This window comes from Mus caroli, unplaced genomic scaffold (assembly GCF_978045245.1).
Source record: "Mus caroli unplaced genomic scaffold, Mus_caroli_1 scaffold_6, whole genome shotgun sequence".
Taxonomy (NCBI): Eukaryota; Metazoa; Chordata; class Mammalia; order Rodentia; family Muridae; genus Mus; species Mus caroli.
In genome coordinates this window covers 30,936,022-30,955,520 of record NW_028227261.1, presented here as the reverse complement: position 1 = coordinate 30,955,520, position 19,499 = coordinate 30,936,022, and the positions used below count along the sequence as shown (strand labels likewise).

The following is a 19,499-nucleotide window of genomic DNA, read 5'->3' as shown; positions in this document are numbered from 1 at the left end:
GTGTGTGTGTGTGACTGAGAACAGGTTAGTATTTAGGAGCAGGTTAAGGCAGAGGAGGTGCAAGGCAGACCACAAAGGAGGCTTCTCATCACCAATAAACATTTATTGAGTGTCCACATGTGCACAGCTTTGAACTTGGCGATCACAGAACGCACTGGGGGGAGGGGAGGAAGCCAGGGGTCAGGCGTATGCGGGTCTCCGCGGGTTCAGAAAGGTAGTTCCTGCTGGAGCCGCCAGTCGCGTCTCCCTGCAGAGTAGAGTCTTAGCAGGGATTGGGGGAGGGGAGCTGAAGCCAGGCACCACGGTGGCAGTGGAGTGCAATCACAGGGAAACCATGCGGATTCTAGGGTGGGGTGACCTCTTGTTCCTGGCTCCAGCCAGGCCAGATGGCACCAGGGGCACAGGGATCTGATGCTCAGGTGTCCAAGCAGGGATAAGGACAAGCAAAATAAATAACCCCCAACCCCCCATCTTCACTCTGCTGCAACATGACACAAAAGCTCAAGAGACCTGGGACCAAGGGCTCTCTGGTCCCCTCAAGGAAGCGCAAGTGGAAGGAGGTTCCCCACCCCCCCACTGGTCTGTCTGCTCCGAATTGCCCTGGAAGCATAGGGGCAACTCAGACCCCGAGTCACTAGAGTTAAAAGGAAGAACTGTGATGTCAATGGCCTGAGCCTACTCTCTGTCCAAGAGGACCAAAGGCAAAAGCCAAGCGGCCAATTTAAAGGGCGCGGACCTGACCTGGGGGAGCCAGAAGGGGCACCACAGCCTTGGGGAGGCCACGCCCTGGCCGGCAGGGCACATGGGCTGAGGCAGTCAGCGCCTGCCAGCCCGCTCCTACCCTGGGACCTCCCTCCTATCAGGGAGCCAGACACTGGGTATAACACTTAGTTGCCCTCCTCCTGGGGGCTTCTCCAACTTTCCCCGGCCTGGCGGGGCCAACCTCTGTTCCAAGCCAATCCCTGCCCCAAGGGGGCTGGAGGCAGGATGCAGTATCTTATACTTGAGAGGTGGGCACCATGCCCTAGCCCTCAGAAAAGCCAGAAAGCTGGGGTGTTTGTGGGGGTCTGAAGAAGGGGTCCAGTTTGGGGGCTTCAGGGAAGATGCCTCCTCCCTCCTTCCCTCGCTGCCCGCCCCTGGGTCTGTACCCACTGGATGCCCCTCAGGGCTCTGACAGGCACTGCTCCAAGGCAGCCATTCGGTAATGGCTGGCCGTTTCTTCACCCGCCTGCAGCCTCATGGCCTCCCGGCATAGCCGGTTAGCCCGCGCCAATTCCACCAGCACGCCCTGGTAGGCAGCCACCATCTCAGGCTTGACGGAGTTGGGGCTTACACTACCTAGCAGTTGTAGCAGCTCCTGTGGCCAGCGGGAGCGCAGGGCAGCAGGGGCTAGCCAGGGCAGCAGCGGCACACAACCCGTGAAGGCCTGCATGCCCAGGAACCAGAGCTCTTGCAAGTCAGCCCAGATGCCTTCATAGTCAGGGGACAGGGCCAACACCGCCTGGTCAGAGCCAGGGGTGGCTCGTGCCACATGGGACTGTGACAGAAAGAGGATGGCAGCTGCGAAGAAACCTCGGGAGGCTGGGGTTCCTTGGAGAGCTGAAAGGAATGGAGAATGTATAAATCCAGACAGCCAAGCACTGGACCAGGGCCTCCCATCCCTCCTGTGTGGACATACTCAGAGAACAAAAGCTCCATCCGGATTCAGACTGCCTGGGTTCAAAGCCTACCTTCGACACTTTGTGTGACACTGGGTGTTTAAACTTTTCTAGACTTCAGTTTCTTTACTGAGATGGAGCCAATAGCAAGCCAATCTTAGCAATTTGTCATGAGAATTAAATCCAGGTACACTCCATCAACAAGACCTCTAAATGCGTAAGAGGTCGGAGTGAGCCTTGTATGAAAAAAAACAAGGACCTTCCTCTGGGTTTCCACAGCAGGGGCCCCAGCAGCTGATGGCCCAGAGTCCTTCACCACGCTGAGAATGAAAGAATTCGATTTCTGGCCAGAAGAGGGCGCTAAAGGGGATGGTGAACGGTAATACAACTCTGGCGCACACCTGTCATTTAGGGGTTCAGGAGCCCCCTCTTCAGACTTTCAGGAAGCTGTTCAACTAATGAGGTAGCATTTGTGGGCGAGCCGGCACTGGATCCATAGCATGGTGACTCTCTTTGGGGGCTAAATGCAAGGGGTTCCTAGTTCAGAGCTTTGTTCCCCTTCCTCGGCAGGGTACCCTGCTGGGATCCCCACACAGAAAACAGGCAGCTGAGGGTATGGGCACATTACACCCTGTTCCCAGACATCTGCTCAGTTCCTCCAACCTGACAGATGGGGCACAGGGAACAGGCGGGGACAGAGGGACCCAAGCAGACACCCACGGTCAAAGTGGGAGACACTGAGGGCTGTCAGGGGCTGGAGGGGACGCAGCCAGAGAGAGGGAGGACAGGGAGAAGCTGTGCACAGAGAGTAAGTAGTGCTGATATGTGTCACTGAGTGGGGCGCGGTGCTGAGTGGTAAAAACCTCAATGTACCACACACTGGGCTTGTGACTCAGGGCCTGGATGGGGGCAGCTCCACCTTGAAAATGGGGGTTTTAGAGATCCCAGGCTGCCAGAGATTCCAGGTGCCCATGCTTGTGTCTCTGAACAGGTCTGTACTGAACTCCCACCAGGCCTTGCCTTAAAAGTCTTTAAAAGGAAGAGAATGTTAATCATTTTGGGAAGAAGGGTGGGGGTGGAGGATGGAGCAATACTGTAGAAATTGCCTCTCGATGGGAAAATTCTGCTACACCGATTTCTGAAAGCGGAGGCTTACTCTCTGAACACTGCAAGTCCACTCAGGTACTCTGTCCCCAAGGCTTACCTGGAGAGGTGCTAAGGAGCCGGGCCATTAGGAGCCCCAAGGTGGCCACGTTGGCAGCTAGAAGCAGTCTCCCTTGTTGCTGCACTAGTGAGGGCAGTGACGTCATCAGGGTGTTCATAAGAGACGTGAAGCAGGCATCGCGCCTGGGGAGGAAGGGGGCAGGCAGAGAGTTAGCTGACTCCACCAAGCCCTTTGGAACACCTGGCATCTAGGTTTTCTAGCTTTACCAGGCCAGGGCTTGCCAGGACTTTGTGAGGCTGGGTGAAGTGTTAACTTCTGACTTTCAACCCTGCCATCTGGGTCAGTCAGATGCCAAGTAGCTGAGCTGAGTGACGGCTGGAGCTGACAGACATGCCCTCGGATACCTGAGGGTCTGCTGCAACAAACCTTCAAGTGGCACTGGCTTTGTTTGTTCTGAAACTGGCTTATGCTAACACTCAGCCTACGGCTACAGGGAAACTAAGTCAGAGGTTGAAAACGGGTGCTAGACCCCCTTTGCTTCCCAGGATCTCCTCCCAGCCTCTCCCAAGTCCCTCACTTGATCAGCCCTGGAGCGGTGACCACCAGGTTGAGGAAGATGTGGCAACAGGTCTGCAGGCCGATCTCCACGCTGTCTGGCAGCACTGAGGTGTCATGGCCCGGGGATGTGAGTTCCCACTGCTGCAGGAAGTACTTGCACAGAAGTGAGGGGGCTCCTTCCTTGATCAGAATCTCCCGGGGACCATCTTCAACAGTCAGGTGACACCAGCCAGGAAGGAGGAGCCTGACATGTGGAGACAGATGAATGTGAGGTGGGAGAGATAAGGGCAGAGCACCCTGACAGAAAAAGAACATAGAAGTCAGGGGAGGTGGTCTCACTCCCACTGGAAGTTCAGACGTCAGAGGCGCGCATGCCCCAGCCCATGGGGCCCTGCCCCACAGTTTAATTGTGGCCTATGTACTTCTCAACCTCTGAGCTCATTTACGGCAGTTTTATTTTTTAAATAATTTTTGAGGCAGGGTCTTCCTCTGCAGCCCAGAGTGACTTCAAAGCAATCCTACCTCAGCCTCCCAAGTGCTGATCTTAAAGGTGTAAGCCAGCAAGCTCAGCCATGTTTATTTTAAAAGTGTGGATGCAATTTCTTTTCTTTTTTTTTTTTTTTTTTTTTTGGTTTTTCAAGACAGAGTTTCTCTGTGTAGCCCTGGCTGTCCTGGAACTCACTCTGATGATCAGGATGGCCTTGAACTCAGAAATCCGCCTGCCTCTGCCTCCCGAGTGCTGGGATCAAAGACATGTGCCACCATTGTCCAACTGTGGATGCAATTTCTATACATCATGAGATTTGCTATGTGGACCAAATGAAAGTGTTCTCAAAAAGTACACAGCAAAACACCTTGCTTTGTAGCAGATAGTCAATAAACCTAAGTTCTGTTTTTAATAAAAATCTGGGTATCACCCAGGTGTGTGTGTGTGGGTGTGTGTGTGTGCATACGTTAATTCCAGCACTTGGAAGGCAGAGGCAGCAGATCTCTGTGAGGCTGAGTTGAAGCCAGCCTGTTCTATACAGGAAGTTCCAGGACAGCCAGGGCTACAAGATGAGACCCTGATTTGGTTTTGTTTTTCTAAATTTGAGATGGCAAGCGGTATGGGGACAGTTCAGGAGTTCTGTGGGAAGAAACGCCAAAAGCAAACAAATAAAAAATGATCCTAAGGAGACACTCATGACATCAGGAGCCCAGGTTAGGGGAAAGAGGGCATCCCTATCTGACCCTTTTCTTTCATCTATCTATCTATCTATCTATCTATCTATCTATCTATCTATCTATCTAATTTCTCTCTTTTTTGGGACAGGGTCGTGCTATGTTGATGTAGCCTTGGAGGAACTGGTGCTTTCTATGTAGCCCAAATAGGTCTTGAACTCTCAGAACTCCCTGCCTCAGCCTCCTAACTGCTGGGATTACAGGCATATGCCACCAATCCTGGAAACCCTTTTCTTTGGAATGGTCTGGCTAGACAACCCATAAACATAAACTCACCGGAGAGCATCCCCTGGCCAAGAAGGCCCTGGTGTAGTAGGAGAGATGGCCAAGTTGGCCACCTGCTGTGAAATGTCACTGGCCTCCTCAGCCTCCTCATAGAGTGTCTTGGCATATCGGACAAGGAAGGGCAGCAGTTGGCACACCTCCTTACGCAGGGATGAGGTCTCCTCCGCCAGCCAGGCACCCAGGATCCGCACCGAGGCAAACACAAAGGGCTCTTTCTGCTTCTCTGGCCCCACCTGTGGTCACAAGACCCCAATGAAACAGAGCTGAACCAGGTACCCTCCTCTGCCTGCCAGTATCAGAACTCAAGGGAAATCTTGGCCTGTGGGCCCATTACTTGTGGGCATCGAGGGCCGGTAAATAAATGGCTCAGTGGGTACATGAAAACCTCAGTTTGATTCCTGGGAATCACAGTGTGAAGGGAGAGACCTGACTAGCTCTCCAAGCTCCACATGTGTGCTGTGACATGCAGGCATCATCCTTCCACCACGTCTAAGTAGATAAACATAACTCAAGGGGGGTGGGGGCAACAAGCCTACGTCTACCCAAAAACCTAGCACATGGGAGGGACTCAGCCCACAGGGGCTGGTCACCTAGTGGGACCTCAGTGTGGACAACTGAATCAAGTGGGTCTCAGACAGTGTGTCTAGTGCTTAAAGACTCCAGTCACATACTCCTAACTGTACCGCTAAGGTAGCTGGGGAGCCAGAGGAAACGTAACATTTCCTTAGAGAGGCTCTGAATTGAGGCAGGGAAGGGAAAAAAGACTTGCCATCAAGTAGTGAGAGGTCACCCATGTTTTGGTTTAAATCAGAAAATAAAATCAGAGCTTAGCATGAGTTGTTGGACATAAGGCTGGTGAGTCCAGTGGGTGAAGCAGGCCATTAAAGAGACCAATTGCGCCTGACTCCTAAGGGGGCAGAAGAGGTGGCCTTGCAAATACAGAGAGTAAAGGAGATGGGAGGGGAAAACAGATTCAGCAGGAACTCCAGAGGCAGGAACCAGGCCACTCCCCGCCCTCCCCCCCCACCCCCCCACCCCTCAATCCTTCTCCTGCATCCTACAAGTTTACTTGGGAGACATGTAAAGACGTAGCCAGGCTGATATGTGAGACAATGCTTTTAGCGTGAGCAGAACAGTCTGCTTCGACTTGGTGTGTGATGTGTAGAGTGTGTGTACTGGAGAGTATATGTGAGTGGGAGGTTTCTGTGTTGTGTGTGTGTGTGTGCTGTGATCAGAGAGCACATATGGTGTGTGGTATGGTGCTTGTGTGGAGGCTCACGGCAGGGAGGGAGAGGGAAGGAGGCTCGGCCACACACTACTCCTAGAGCGCTTGCTACCAGTACCAGCCAGCATGTACAGCTATGCTATCTCCCATCACACTCTTACATCCTCTGCAGGCCAGTGGATCCTTACCTGCAGCAGGTAGTGGATGACAGCGCCAATAGCCTCTTTCATAATGCTCACGAGCTGAACCTTCTGTGGCTCCTTAAGCAGGGACTGCTCACAGCGGGTGCACTCCTGGATCCCCAACTCCATAAGGGCATAGCAGGCTGTTACCACGTCTTCTTTCACCTCTGTGCCTGTCTCCTCGAGAGCCAGCCGCACCTCCACGCACGCCAGATTCACCAGCAGGGCCAGAAACTTGCTCCCGGAGCTGCCCACTGGGATCCAGTCGGAGCCGCAGGCATGAGCCAGGCGGGCTGCCAGCTTCAGTGCAGGGTTGCGCTGCCAGGAGCTCAACTTGCTTCCTAGGATTCGTGCCAGCCCAGCCTGCAGATCCCGGTGGCATTCAGGGGGCACAGTTGTTGGGGGCAGAAAAAGGGGCAGCAGCTGGCAGAGCTCAAACTTGCTGGCATCTTCGGCTCTTTGGAAATCCTCACTGAGGCCTCGCAACACAGCCAGCAGGTCGGGCTCCGCCTCCTTCCAGCACTGTGTCTCTGCAGCAGCCAGCAGCCCCACCAGGAGTGCCAGAGCCTGGTCAAAGCCATAGCCATGCCCTAGGTATGCCTGGCACAGGGCAGACACGGTGCCACCAGCAATTAGGTGTCGGGGCCCTCGTGGTGTGCCCGCAACAGCTGTCAGGCACTGGTAGGTGTCATCGATCATGGAGCGGCGGGCAGCATCATCAGGGTCTCCCCGGGCTGTAAGGAATGTGCTAAGGATGGGGATCTTGTTCAGGACCTGGGGATGGCTGGCTAGTTCAGGGTCGCTGCAGAAACAGGCCAGCAGGGCCACGCCCAGGGCCCGGAGAACGTGGTCAGGGCAGCCATCAGGTGCCTCCTTAGTGGTCAGGAGTCGGTTGGGAAAGGTGAACCCAACGGCATCAAAGATCCTACGTCGGGTTTTGGCATCAATGTCACCTGCTTTGACTGCCTTGGTTACCTGGAAGGGGGGGGGGAGGCAATACACTATCAGCAGAGTGAGAAGAATTGTAGCAAAGACTGTCCCTACCCTGTTCCCTGGGCACTGCAGGAATGGGTTATGCAATGGGATCCATTCTGGGGTCATCTGGTCCAGGTCCTCCTTCCTCCTTGGAGACAGACAGGTGTGACCTCTGGTATCCCTGTCATCTCTTATTGCCTCATGGAAAGGAGTTTGTCCAGTGGCCCTTCACTACACATCTGGGCAAACGGTCATCACCTGGCCAGCTGAGGAGTGCCTCCTGGTGTCTAATCCATTAATCCATATGCCTATGACCTGGGAGGCAAGGGGCTTCAGAACTCAAATCCTCTAAGGATTCAGGGTCCTTCCCTAAGGACTTGTCTCCAGAGAAGTCTCTGATCCATTTCCGCCACCTTCTCACGGGAAATGGCTCCTGTGTCTCGCTGCTCCGCATGTCAAAACATTTCCCCTTACGTTTCGCCTAAACACCTCCTCTGCTGCAGTGTGAGCCCTTGACTCCAGAGCCTTCTCCCTGTTGCCATGGCAAACAAGCAACTGCTGCACTCCCTCCTCCCTTCACCCCCCACACACCAACTCATCCCCCCCCTCCCACCCCAAGCACTGCAGCTCCTGCTTTGCTGTCCCCAGCTTGGGTTCTTCTAGCGGACCAAGACCCTTTACTTTTGACTTACTGATCATCACTCTGGTCATCTCTCAGAACCTCTTGCTAGTTACTCCCCATCCTGTTACTCTCTCAGGTCGAGGAAAAGCTACCCCGGCCCACAAGTACTCTGCACTAGTTACAACCTGCTGCTGTTACCCTATGAGTCAGCTCCCATCTGCTCCGGGACGCCCCAAAAAGCAAATCCAGGCAGCCTCCTCCGTGGTCCCATGCCACAGTCTTATTCACCTCTCTTCTCCCCTTCCCCCATTCCCAAGAGAATAGAGTACAAAGGTAGAGGTCTCAGGCCTTTTTTGGTACCTCCGGGTTGCCAATACCACTTAGATACCCCTGGAGACTTGCTGACCCCATTCTTTGGGGGCCCTCCTGACCAGCCCTCCCACCTTCCAGGTCCTTACTAGCAGCAGGGCTGCAAACTGCTCGCTGTCATTCTTGGCCTCACGGAGGGCTCCCAGGTAGCGCTCCAGGGTGGGGTTTCGGCTCTCTGCCTGGTTCAGAGCTGGCTCACAATCCGAGGCCATGATGCCCGCCTTGCCCAACTGTGAACACAAGAGGGACTGAGCATCCCTCTGCAGAGGAGGGGCGGGGGCGGGGGTGGAAGTGGAGGATGTAGGGAGGGATTAGCACAGAGGGAGGGGAGGGTGGATTTGGAAGGGTGGCTTCCTCATGACTGACCTCCCTTGGGGGAGCCCCTTTAAGAGGCTGGACCTGCAAATTCTTTAGGATGAAGAAGGGACCCTGGTCCAAGGTCACCTCCAGAAAAGTGGGATATGAGGACCATGCATGCCGCTGCTCAGCTGGACAGCTTTCCTCACCAGTCTAGAAGTGGGAAGGAGCTGGCCCAACTGCTCAGCAGCCCCTGGCACCAGACACCGGGTTTTATCTCTCTCCAGGAGGCACACGAGGAGTGAGCGGTGAGGACAGACAGGGAGAAATGCAGACAGACACGGGTGAAGTTCGATTATCCGGACTCACGCCGACAAGGAAGAAAAGGACATTCTAGGGTTCCTTTCCCCTCCCTTCTTCAGAGAAAGTAGACTGGCTTCAGCAGGAGTGAGAAGGGAAGCTCTCCAGAGAAGGCTTTGAAGACTCCCCTGTGGACCCACCCCTCCAGCCAGGGCTCTTAATCGCCCCCGCAGCCTCCTTGCCTTCTCTTCTTTCCCTCCCTCGGGCAGAGGCTGCAGAGGCTGCAAGAGCAGGAGCTGCAGCTGCTGCAGCAGTAGCAACATTAACCCCTTGTGCTCCCTGTACTCTCCCTGTCCGTCCTGCTAACAGCCTGTGGGTGCCGGCACTGGCTGGAGAAGGAAAGAGGGGTCGGGTGGCTCTCTGGATAACAGAATCCAAAAGCCGGATAATCGAAGCGGGGCTGCAGTGATGGAGAGATGAGAAGGGGAGAAGGGATCCTGGCGGTCACCACCTGTCCCGCCGCAGCCAGGTCACAACACGACATTGATGAAGTCGAACGACAGGGCAGCGATGAGATCACACTTCACGATGGCGCGGTGATGTCACGGAGAGATCACAGCGAAATCACGACATGAAGGGGACAGCCCCCAAATATGATAGGGCAAATTTAAAAAAATATATAGGTAGATAGATAAATACTGAAAGGGGTTGTGACAAAATGGAGTCTCGACAGGGTACGGTGATGTCGAGATATGGCACGATGGAGTCGCGATAGGGTCCCTGGGGAGTCTCGGCATCGATCAGCGCCGGTTCGGAGAGGCTCCGGCTGAGATGCAGGGGAGGGCTTGAAGGGGGCTGAGCTCACCAGGCTGCGGCCCCGAGCGGCGAAGTCTTTCTCCGGGCGCGATGCTCCGGGAGCCTGGGGCTGCTGCTCACGCCGCGTTGCCCACTCTTGGCTCCAGGCTGCTACAGCTCCACCCCCACCCCCGCATCGCTCTCGACCAATCGGCGCTGGCCTCACTCCGCACTCTGACCAATGGCACAGCAGGGCGCTAAGCAGTAGGGGGGCGCCTCCGGTGCGGCCATCTTGCTTGTGGGCAATTGCCCGAGTCTGGGGCCTGAGTGCTCGTGCTAAGGAGGAAAGGTGCGGGCCGCCCCGCAAGGGCTCGCGGCCAAAGGCTGAGGGCCCGGACGTCCTCGCTTGTGCGTAGCTCTCCCCTCAGCGCCGCCCCTCCTCCCACCTTTGGGCTCGCGGCTGGAATTGCGCTTCCGGAGGGTGGGGGAAGGAGGATTGGCTCAGCGTGAAGAGTATGTTTCCGGGTTGAGCCCCGGGAGGTGGGAAGGAGGCGGCGTTTCCGGCCGCGGTCGCTGTCCAGGGAGGCTGAGGCAAGAGGGAGCTGTCCCGGTGGGGAGCCAGCACTTCCTTCTTTCTCTTCCTCCTCCTCTGCGTGAGGGGAGAGAAGGTTGGGGGTCCCCGAGCCCATGGATCGGGAGGAGGCGGAGGCCGCCGAGAGCCGGCACCCCTCTATGTGGCCCTGAGCCCCGGTAGGTGGCCCGGGCGGCTGGCTGCCAGGCCGAGGACCAGGAGCTCAGGGGAGGGGCAGAGGCGGGGCGGGCGATGCCTCGGGTATGCTGGTCCGGCGTTGGGACCCGGAGATGGCGCTCCTGGCTGGGACAGGACAAATCTGCTGCTTCTAGCCTTGCAGGTGCCAGAGTCCCAACCTGAACCCCTCCGCTTTGGGGCTCAGGCCTGGTCAGGCAGCTCCCTCTATTCCCTGACAGATGGGCAGACCAGGCTCCAGGCACTGTGGTCCTTCTGATACCCTCGACCTCTGCAGCCTCGTCCCGAGTGGCTGTCTCTGGTGTTTGATGATCTTCCCATCGAGATTAAAAGAAAAGAAAAAAAAAAAAAGTTGATACAGAATAAAGGGGGCGGGGCTGGGCTCGTTGGCGAAAACCTTCCTCCTTGAGAATTTTGACAATTATGCCCCTTAGAGGGTCCTGCGGTGGCTGCAGTGAGCACAAAAAGCGAACTGAAGGAAGTCCAAGTAGAAGACCTCAGGCGGGGTTCCAGGAATGCTTTGCCTGGTCTCACCTCACGGTGGTTGTGCCCAACTGACAATAGAAGCTGTTAAAGCGCCTTAGCTGACTCTCCTTGTGCTATCTTGTGATTAACAGACTTGGAAACTAGGAACAAATTGGAAAGACGACCTCCTAGAACAATCTGTTCATTTTTCCAGCTATTTGGAAAACAGTGTTTGCAAATATAAGCAAAGCTATTCATGCAGTCTGTTCTGTAACTTTCTCAAACATCTAGGACTTTTTTCTTTCTTTCTTTCTTTCTTTCTTTCTTTCTTTCTTAAAGCTTTATTCTTGATTACTCACACCCGCTGAATAGACCGGCTCTGTCGTTATTCAAACATATCTTATCGCTGTGTATATAAATGGAGTTCCACGTATGTAGCTGACAGACTGAACTATGATACATTCCCCATCAACCTGAAGTATTAAGTAAACATTACCCCCTGCTCTGTCTGAACAGCTGCTGCAACGGAGTGCTTTTATTTCGGGTGTACTTGTAACGCCCTAAATGCCAGAACTACTGGGAGCTTTTCTAGATTTTCATTTGTCAGAGTATTGTGGGGGTGTGTGTTCTCTCTCTGGGTTGCTACCCTTTGATTTGATAACAAACATTTTGGGTCTTAGCAGTGTTTTGTAGTTCCTGCCTCTGGTCAGCAAGCCTTTAACTGGACCCTAGCAGTGATTTGTGCCCATAGGCAATTGTAGGTTTGAGCCGAGTAAATGACTAGGAGTGCAAATGAGATTAGCTCTGCCTCTCCCATGCACTTGTAACCAGTTTGCTAGTCCAATGGTATTTATTGCTCCTGTTTTCAAAGCCTTCTCTTTCTTTTTTGCTTTTCCCACCCACCTGCCAAGAGATTGATGACAGGTGTTGAGTCACCTTTAGTTTTAAATCCTTTTGTGGTAGGCAGAAATGTTGGGTAAGATCCTCGAGAACACACTCATGAACACACACACGCGCGCGCGCGCACACACACACACACACACACACACACACACACACACACACGCTCTCTCAGCTCCATCCTGGGAGGCTAACGAAGTTTCTGAGTATAGTTTCTTAGGCTACACCTCATGATCTTTTCAATGTGTTTGTGGCCTACACACCTCTTTTCTGCCCCATGTGCCCTAATGTACAGTTACGGGAAAACTAGACGAGGAAAGGGTAGAAGAGAGTGAGAGAGATAAGAGTTCATTCGGTGCCTATGGCTCAGGGAAAGGCATTACCTCAATTTGGAGTTTTATGTTTGTCTCTTCATTTCTTGGCATTGAAATCCATTCCAGACAACGCTGGTCTTGTATGCTGGCTGGAAGTGAGGGTTAGGGTTGCCACCCTGTGCTGTTTACCAGCTGTGGATGACAGCTTCATATTTATCATTTCTTTCATCAGAAGATTTCTAAGTTTGTTTGTTTGTTTGTTTGTTTGGAGGCAGGGTTTTTCTGTAGCCTTGGCTGTTCTGGAACTTGTTCTGTAGACCAGGCAGGCCTTGAACTCACAGAGATCTGCCTGTCTCTGCCTCCCCAGTGCTGGGGCTAGAGTTATGCATCACCACTGCCAGCACAAGATTTTTTTTTTTTTTTGAGACAGTGTCTCATTATATTCTCTAGGCTGACCTTGAAGTCCTTGATTTAAACAATTCTTCCTTAGCCTTCCAAGTAGCTAGGACTTCAGGTATGAGATACCATGCCTAGTCAACAGATTTTTGAATTGTTTCTTAGAACCCTGTCAACAACTCATCTTGATATATATATATATATATATATATATATATATATATCGTTCCTCTTTCTTCTCCCCTCCATCCTACAGCCACTAGATTACAGAGTAGCCAGCACAGTGCCTACCTAAGTCAAACATATGGGGAGAAGTATACAAGAACTTAAGACAGGAATTGCAAATGACTTGGATCAGGCAGATAATGTAAAAGTGTAAATTGATGTGAAAGTGTGAACTGGGTAGATTTGTAAGATAGTGATGGTGGGGGTGGTAGCAAACCGGGCAACGCTTGCTGTGCCTAAAGAGAATCACCTTGAAAAACTATAGCAAGGCTGGGCAGTATAATCAGAATTAGTTAGAGGAAGTCCAACCTCTTCATAGATAACGAAGTACTTTGGTCAAAATCACAGAGCAGTTAGTAGAAGCTGAAGGGGGAAATCAGACCTGCCTTCCCAGGTTGGTGCTCTTTCCCGTTCTCTCACAGACGTTAGCTTAGACAACAATGGGATACAAAATCACTTTAACAGCAGATTCACTTTATATATCCTTGCTCTGTTGTTACACTGATAATTATAGGCTCTGCTGAAGCTCAGGCTGAAAATTTACTGGCAGGGATGAACATTGAAAGACACACTTGAAATTTCTCTTTCTTCTGATCTGTCACATTTTTCTAGCATTCCACATTTCCAGGAATCAATTATTAATTGCTTGGCATATAATTTCTTCTCTTTCTGTCTTTCTAGTGTACTGGTTCCGCCTCTCTGGAAGGCCATGGAGAAGAGACTGGGAGTCAAGCCAAGTCCCGCTTCCTGGGTTTTGCCAGGATATTGTTGGCAGACATCAGTGAAGCTGCCGAGAAGCCTGTACCTGCTTTACAGTTTCTTCTGCTTCAGCGTTCTGTGGTTGTCAACAGGTACCATATCTGAGATTTAAGATGTAACCTCTTCCACCCTGCACCCCCTCAAACAATCAGCATCCTGACTATTATGAGTTTGTTTTAAAGACCTACTAGGAGGCAGAAAAGCCATCTGCTGACATAAATGGCCATCATTTTGGTGGGTGTTTACTTGTTGGGTTTGTTTTTGTCTGTTTGTTTGCTTGCTTACTTGCTTGCTTGCTTATTTTTCCTGAGACTGGTTTTTGGAGTGTGTGTGTGTGTGTGTGTGTGTGTCCTGGAGCTCAGAGATTCAGCTGCCTCTGCCTCTGCCTCTGCCTCTGCCTCTGCCTCTGCCTCTGCCTCTGCCTCTGCCTCTGCCTCTGCCTCTGCCTCTGCCTCTGCCTCTGCCTCTGCCTCTGCCTCTGCCTCTGCCTCTGCCTCTGCCTCTGCCTCTGCCTCTGCCTCTGCCTCTGCCTCTGCCTCTGCCTCTGCCTCCATACCTGCTTTGTTTGTTTTGGAATCAAGATATGAATTGGTTTTTTTCTCATACAGGAGAATTGGTATTCAGTTGGCCATTTTATAAAGGTAGATTGACAAATTAAAACAAAACAAATAAACAAATATTCAGAATTGGATAGATTGGGGTCCTGGAGCTGGACATTAATGACTGAGGCACATTCCCTAAAGTCTATCTTTTTAAGTAGGATCTCACTGTGTAGCCCAGACTGGCTCTGACCTCATGATCCCCTAGCCCTGCTGTTCTAACCTTAGCTCTGCCTCCTAGCTTGACTTGAGAGATGATATAGTAAAAACATGGAGTGAATGCTGTGTGGCCATGCCTGTTTAGTAAGGGATGTTTGGCTTTCTTACCTAGAGGAATGCACACTTCATTTTGTCTTTTGTTTTTGAGAAAGGGTGTCACTGGGTTATCCCTGACTGGTATAGAACTGGATATATAGACTAGGCTGGCTATAACCTCACAGTGATCTGCCAGCTTCTGTCTCCTGAGTGTTAAGATTGAAGGTATGAGCTACCATGTCTGGTGGATTCTTACTACTTTAACAAATTCATTTATTATAATTTGAAAGGGCTACACATGCCTGCAATGATGGTCTCTGTGTGTACTGTAGCTCAGAAGACAGCTTTGTGAAGCCAATTCTCTCCTTCCACCTTCGTGTGGATTCTGAGGATTAGACTCAGGTGGTCAGGCTTGCTCAGCTGAGACATCTCACTGGCTCCGGACACTTGGTTGTTGTTTTTAATAGAAGAGAGCCACCTTGATGGACTTGTCAGAGTCACCTGTCCTTCTGAAGACTATTTCACCTGCTTAGAGCCTCTTGCCAGGCATCAGTGCCAAGAAGGCTAAATGCCAAAAGCCAAATTTAAAAATACACTTGAACCCTGTCTTTACATTTATCATTCTTTTGCTGACATAATATGGAGCGTGAGGAAGCAGCCTTTAAGGACTTCTGAGTGTGCCCTTATTCTGGACAAAGACCAAAAGCCTGCTGCAGAGACGACTGTCATGGCTGATTACTCAGCTTGTGCTCTGACAGCTACAAAGATTTCTGTTGTTGACATGATCTTGAGAATCAAGTAATTACTGTATTTAGCAATTTTCGCAGCACTGACTGTGGGTTTTTGCTGTCTTACAGTAGCTGATGATTGCATGATTATAGTGGTGGAGGTTGCAGTACGTAGAAAGCTGACCCAAATATTTATTTTTAAATAAAATGATGCTTTGTTGGCTAATTCTGGGCATCATTTTATGTGAGATAATTTTAATTAATTAATTTAGTACTGTCACATCAGGAAAATCACTTCTTTGAAAGTGTACCAATCATATACCAGACTTGTAGGAACATTGCATAACTTTTCACTTAATTTTTGAGATAATCCCGAAATAGATTACACTCATTGTATTAATAAGGAAATTGAGACCCCGAGAAGCAAAGTTACTTGGCTAGAGTCAAATAGAGAGAACAGGGCAGAGCAGGACCCTAACTCAGCCTGTTTGCTGTTAGGCTTGTTTTCTTCCATTCCAATACCGTGGTTCCTTCTGACCATTGGTGATTCTTGGACCAAAGGGTTTTTTGTTTTTTGTTTTTTGTTTTTTGTTTTTTGTTTTCCACAGAACCTTGATATGAAACTGGTTATTGGAAAGAATCAGTGTTCAGGGGGAGGAATACAAAGTTTCAAAAATTCCGAGTCTTTCTGTATTTTTCCCTTAAACTTGGTTACAAGTAGAATTGTGGGAATTTCAAATTTAGATAAGAAATTATTTTTAATCTATCCTGATGAAGATTAAATGAAAATATCTAGGGGCTTGGGATATAGGCTGGTGGTAGAACACTTGACTAGTCTGTGAAAGGCACTGGGTTCAACTCCACACTGCAAACAGAGCAAAGAAAACATAGTGCTACTAAGGGAGATCTGGTTGCCCTCGGTCAGTGCTAGAAGATGTGAATGGAAAACAGTTTGGCGTAAGAGTCAGGAGATCTAAAAGAGTTCATATCCCTTGACTTACTTCCCCTTTTAAGAGTTTTAGGGCTGGAGAGGTGGCTCAGTGGTTAAGAGCACAGGCTGCTCTTCTGAGGACCCAGGCTTGTTTGCTAGAACCATATGGTGGCTTACAATCCTCTGTAATTTCACTTGTGGGGATCCAACTCCCTATTTTGACCTCTGCAGGTAACCAGTCATACAAGTGGCCCACATATATACATGCAAACAAAACACATGCACATACAATTATAAAAAAATAAAGAGTTGTTTTTGGTGTGGGAATTGAGAGGAACTGGAGAGGTGACTCAGTGGCTAAGAACATGTTGCTCTTGCAGAGGACCCGGGTTTGGTCAGGTGGCTAGCTTCTGGAGCCTGAGGCCACCTTACATGTATGTGTGCATAGTGACATACATAAACAAAAATAGTTTATCTTAGATACATAGTGAGACCTTGGCTTTAATATGTTGGTGTTTGTGTGTATGTATATGATATAAATGGATATGTGTATGTATACATATGTATAGCTCAAGAGCTAGGCATGGTGATTCAGGCCTGTAATATAATCCTTTTGTTTTTGTTTTCTGTTTTTTTGTGTTTTGAAACAGGATCTCTGGAGATAGCCCTGGCTATCCTAGAACTTAATATATAGACCAGGCTGGCTCTGAACTCACAGAGATCTACCTCCCTCTGCCTCCTAATGCTGGGACTAAAGGTGTGTGCCACTACATCTGTCTCTTTTTATTTATTTATTTATTTATTTATTTATTTATTTATTATATGTAAGTACACTGTAGTTGTCTTCAGACATTCCAGAAGAGGGCGCCAGATCTCGTTGCGGATGGTTGTGAGCCACCATGTGGTTGCTGGGATTTGAACTCTGGATCTTCGGAAGAGCAGTTGGGTGCTCTTACCCACTGAGCCATCTCACCAGCCCTACATCTGTCTCTTTTTTTTTTTTTTTTTTTTTTTTTTGGTTTTTTCGAGACAGGGTTTCTCTGTGTAGCCCTGGCTGTCCTGGCACTCACTCTGTAGACCAGGCTGGCCTCGAACTCAGAAATCCGCCTGCCTCTGCCTCCCAAGTGCTGGGACTAAAGGCGTGCGCCACCACGCCCGGCTACATCTGTCTCTTTAATGTAATTTCTTAACAGAAGACTCCTATGAATTTCAGGCCAGACTGACCACAAAATGAAGCCTTGTCTCAGAAAACCAAAAGATTGGACCAGAGAGATAGATACTTGCTGGCAAGCCTGACAGTCCTTGAAACTACATGTTGGATGTAGAGAACTGACTTACAAGCTGACTTTAGCCTACACACACACACACACACACTGTGGCACATGTGCACATACATACATACTGTAGCATATGTGCATATATATATATATATATATATATATATATATATATATATATATACATATACACACAGACTATGGTATGTGTACATATACACACACTGAAATACACACACACACACACTATGGCATATGTGCACCCACATACATACATATATGCACAAACAAAATAAGTAAGTGCAAAAACAGAAACAAAAGAAGTTTGTCTTAAGTACATCTTTAGATAGTTGTTAGAAATAGGAACAATGATCGACACTTGTTTGTTTTGTACTGTGAAACATTGCTATCTCCTGCCCAATGACCCCCGCAGTAATGTTTTTACGTATTTATGTGATAGTGTCATAATTACTTTCAGCTGTCAATTTGGCACAAAACCAGAATCACCTAGGAAGAGAGACCCTCAACTAAACAATTGTGTTTGTCAGATTGTCCTATGGCTACCCAGAGAAGGATTTTCTTAATTGCTAACTGATATAGAAGAGGCCTGCCCACTGTGGGTGGTGCCATCCCTAGGCAGGTGGGCCTGAGCTGCACAGGAAAAGTAGTTGAGAAAACTGGAGGTAGCAAGCCAGGCAGCGGCTCTCCTCCTTGGTTTCTGCTTTGAGTCCCTGCCTAGGCTTCCCTTGCTGATGGACTGTAACTCCCCAAGTTATCCTTCCCTCCCCAAGTTGCTTTGGATCACGGTGGTTTTTATCACAGCAACAGAAAAGAAACTAGGACAGATACTACCCAACATTCCTACTTTAGAAGAATAAGTATATGGGGAGATATCCTACATGAATAGTAAAAGCAAGATAAATAACTACATGCTTACTACAGTTCTAATGGTATGAAATGAAAAAAATTCACATAATAGAAAGACAATCTAAAATAAAATGTATAACCGAATGTTTATTTATTATGATCTTTCTCTCTCTCTCTCTTTTTTTTGTTTTTGTTTTTGTTTTTTTGAGACAGGGTTTCTCTGTATATCCCTGGCTGTCCTGGAACTCACTCTGTAGACCAGGTTGGCCTCGAACTCAGAAATCTGCCTGCCTCTGCCTCCCGAGTGCTGGGACTAAAGGCATGAGCCACCACGCCCGGCTCCATGATCTCTTTTTATTCTTCTGTTTTCCACTGTTTTTGAACAGCAGCTTCTCTCTCTTTTTTTAATAAAGAGATGAAAATCTTCCAGACAATGCAACAACAAAATGACCCAGTGAACCCCTGTCCAGTTGCCTGAGTTGGTGCCAGTTACTTGTGTATACTCAGCTTTTATCTGAGCACTTACGAGTTTTTTTCCCTCTGATAAAAAGGTGTTTTGTTTTTTAATCTGTTATCATTTAACTCATGGGTTATAGGAGTTCTTACTGAAAACATAACACAAAATAAGGGAGCCATGCAGTTACCACCCAGTCCTGGGGACTACTTACTAGCTGGCCCCCTTTGCTAGAGCTCCCGGTACACACTGACTTCATTTAGGTGGCTCATTTTCATTTCTGCTTTGGACTCAGTAGTGAAGCCCACTGATAGAAATGAGCGATCGTGATTTGTGTGATAAAAGCTACCCTTTCTTCCTTGTGGGCTATTGAGTCAGTGCTTTCTGTATAATTTTACTGCTATGTGGTTTGAAAATAGCGTTTTGGACCTGGTGATTATCATTTGGAAACAAATGTGAGATTCCCCTAAGAACTTGGAAATTCCTCAGGAGTTAGTCAACTTCTTCAGAGCAAGAATTTGGCCCTTATTGCTTATGAGAGGTATTCTAAGCAAGTATTAAATTTGGCACATAAAAGTACTTGTAGGCTGAATACTACATTAGCAGTAGGGGATTATCCTTAAACTGTGAAAGCAATATAATGAGGGGAGAGGTCTACAAAGACGACTCAAGGAGCTAGAATGCCTTTGAAAGCAACCGAAGGGATTAACATCTGAACTGTGTCAACATTCCCAAACAAGAAAGGCTGTGTTTGAAGAGTTATGTGTGCATGGGCCACAGACCTGGTTGGACTTGGAACCCTACAACAAGGTGGCTGATCTTACAGGCTAAAGGTGGCAGTTGACCCTGGAAACTTCCGGATTTTCTGCCTCTCTAAGAAGGAGATTTATACCTGGTTAATGATTAGAGAG

The 19,499-nt window shown here is 49.5% G+C and overlaps 2 protein-coding genes across 6 annotated transcripts in view; one reads left to right on the top strand and one right to left on the bottom strand.

The window, feature by feature from the left end:
• Nucleotides 1-88: 88 nt before the first annotated feature.
• Nucleotides 89-9,950, bottom strand: Ncdn (neurochondrin). Of its 3 annotated transcripts, none has more exons than XM_021159599.3 (7): nucleotides 9,369-9,950; nucleotides 8,350-8,490; nucleotides 6,301-7,269; nucleotides 4,879-5,120; nucleotides 3,401-3,625; nucleotides 2,863-3,005; nucleotides 89-1,599 (listed from the first exon to the last, which is right to left on the bottom strand). In XM_021159599.3, exons 1-7 carry the CDS (start codon nucleotides 9,399-9,401, stop codon nucleotides 1,163-1,165), a joined length of 2,190 nt encoding a protein of 729 aa, XP_021015258.1. In that variant the 5' UTR covers nucleotides 9,402-9,950; the 3' UTR covers nucleotides 89-1,162. The 3 variants fall into 3 exon arrangements, with proteins under 3 accessions (XP_021015258.1, XP_029332136.1, XP_029332137.1); XM_029476276.2 differs by having other exon boundaries at nucleotides 9,723-9,950; XM_029476277.2 differs by lacking the exon at nucleotides 9,369-9,950 and adding an exon at nucleotides 8,927-9,338.
• An 18-nt stretch (nucleotides 9,951-9,968) lies between these two features.
• The window catches only part of Kiaa0319l (KIAA0319 like), a 101,614-nt gene continuing 92,083 nt past the window's right edge, over nucleotides 9,969-19,499 (top strand). The window contains exons 1-2 of one of the 3 annotated variants that reach the window (XM_021159597.3): nucleotides 9,969-10,060; nucleotides 13,400-13,569. In XM_021159597.3, the coding sequence (XP_021015256.1) occupies nucleotides 13,428-13,569 (142 nt within the window). In that variant the 5' untranslated portion in view covers nucleotides 9,969-10,060; nucleotides 13,400-13,427. Of the gene's footprint in view, nucleotides 10,061-10,145; nucleotides 10,166-10,185; nucleotides 10,403-13,399; nucleotides 13,570-19,499 lie in introns of those variants that run through there. The other 2 variants (XM_021159598.3, XM_021159595.2) reach the window with 2 other exon arrangements.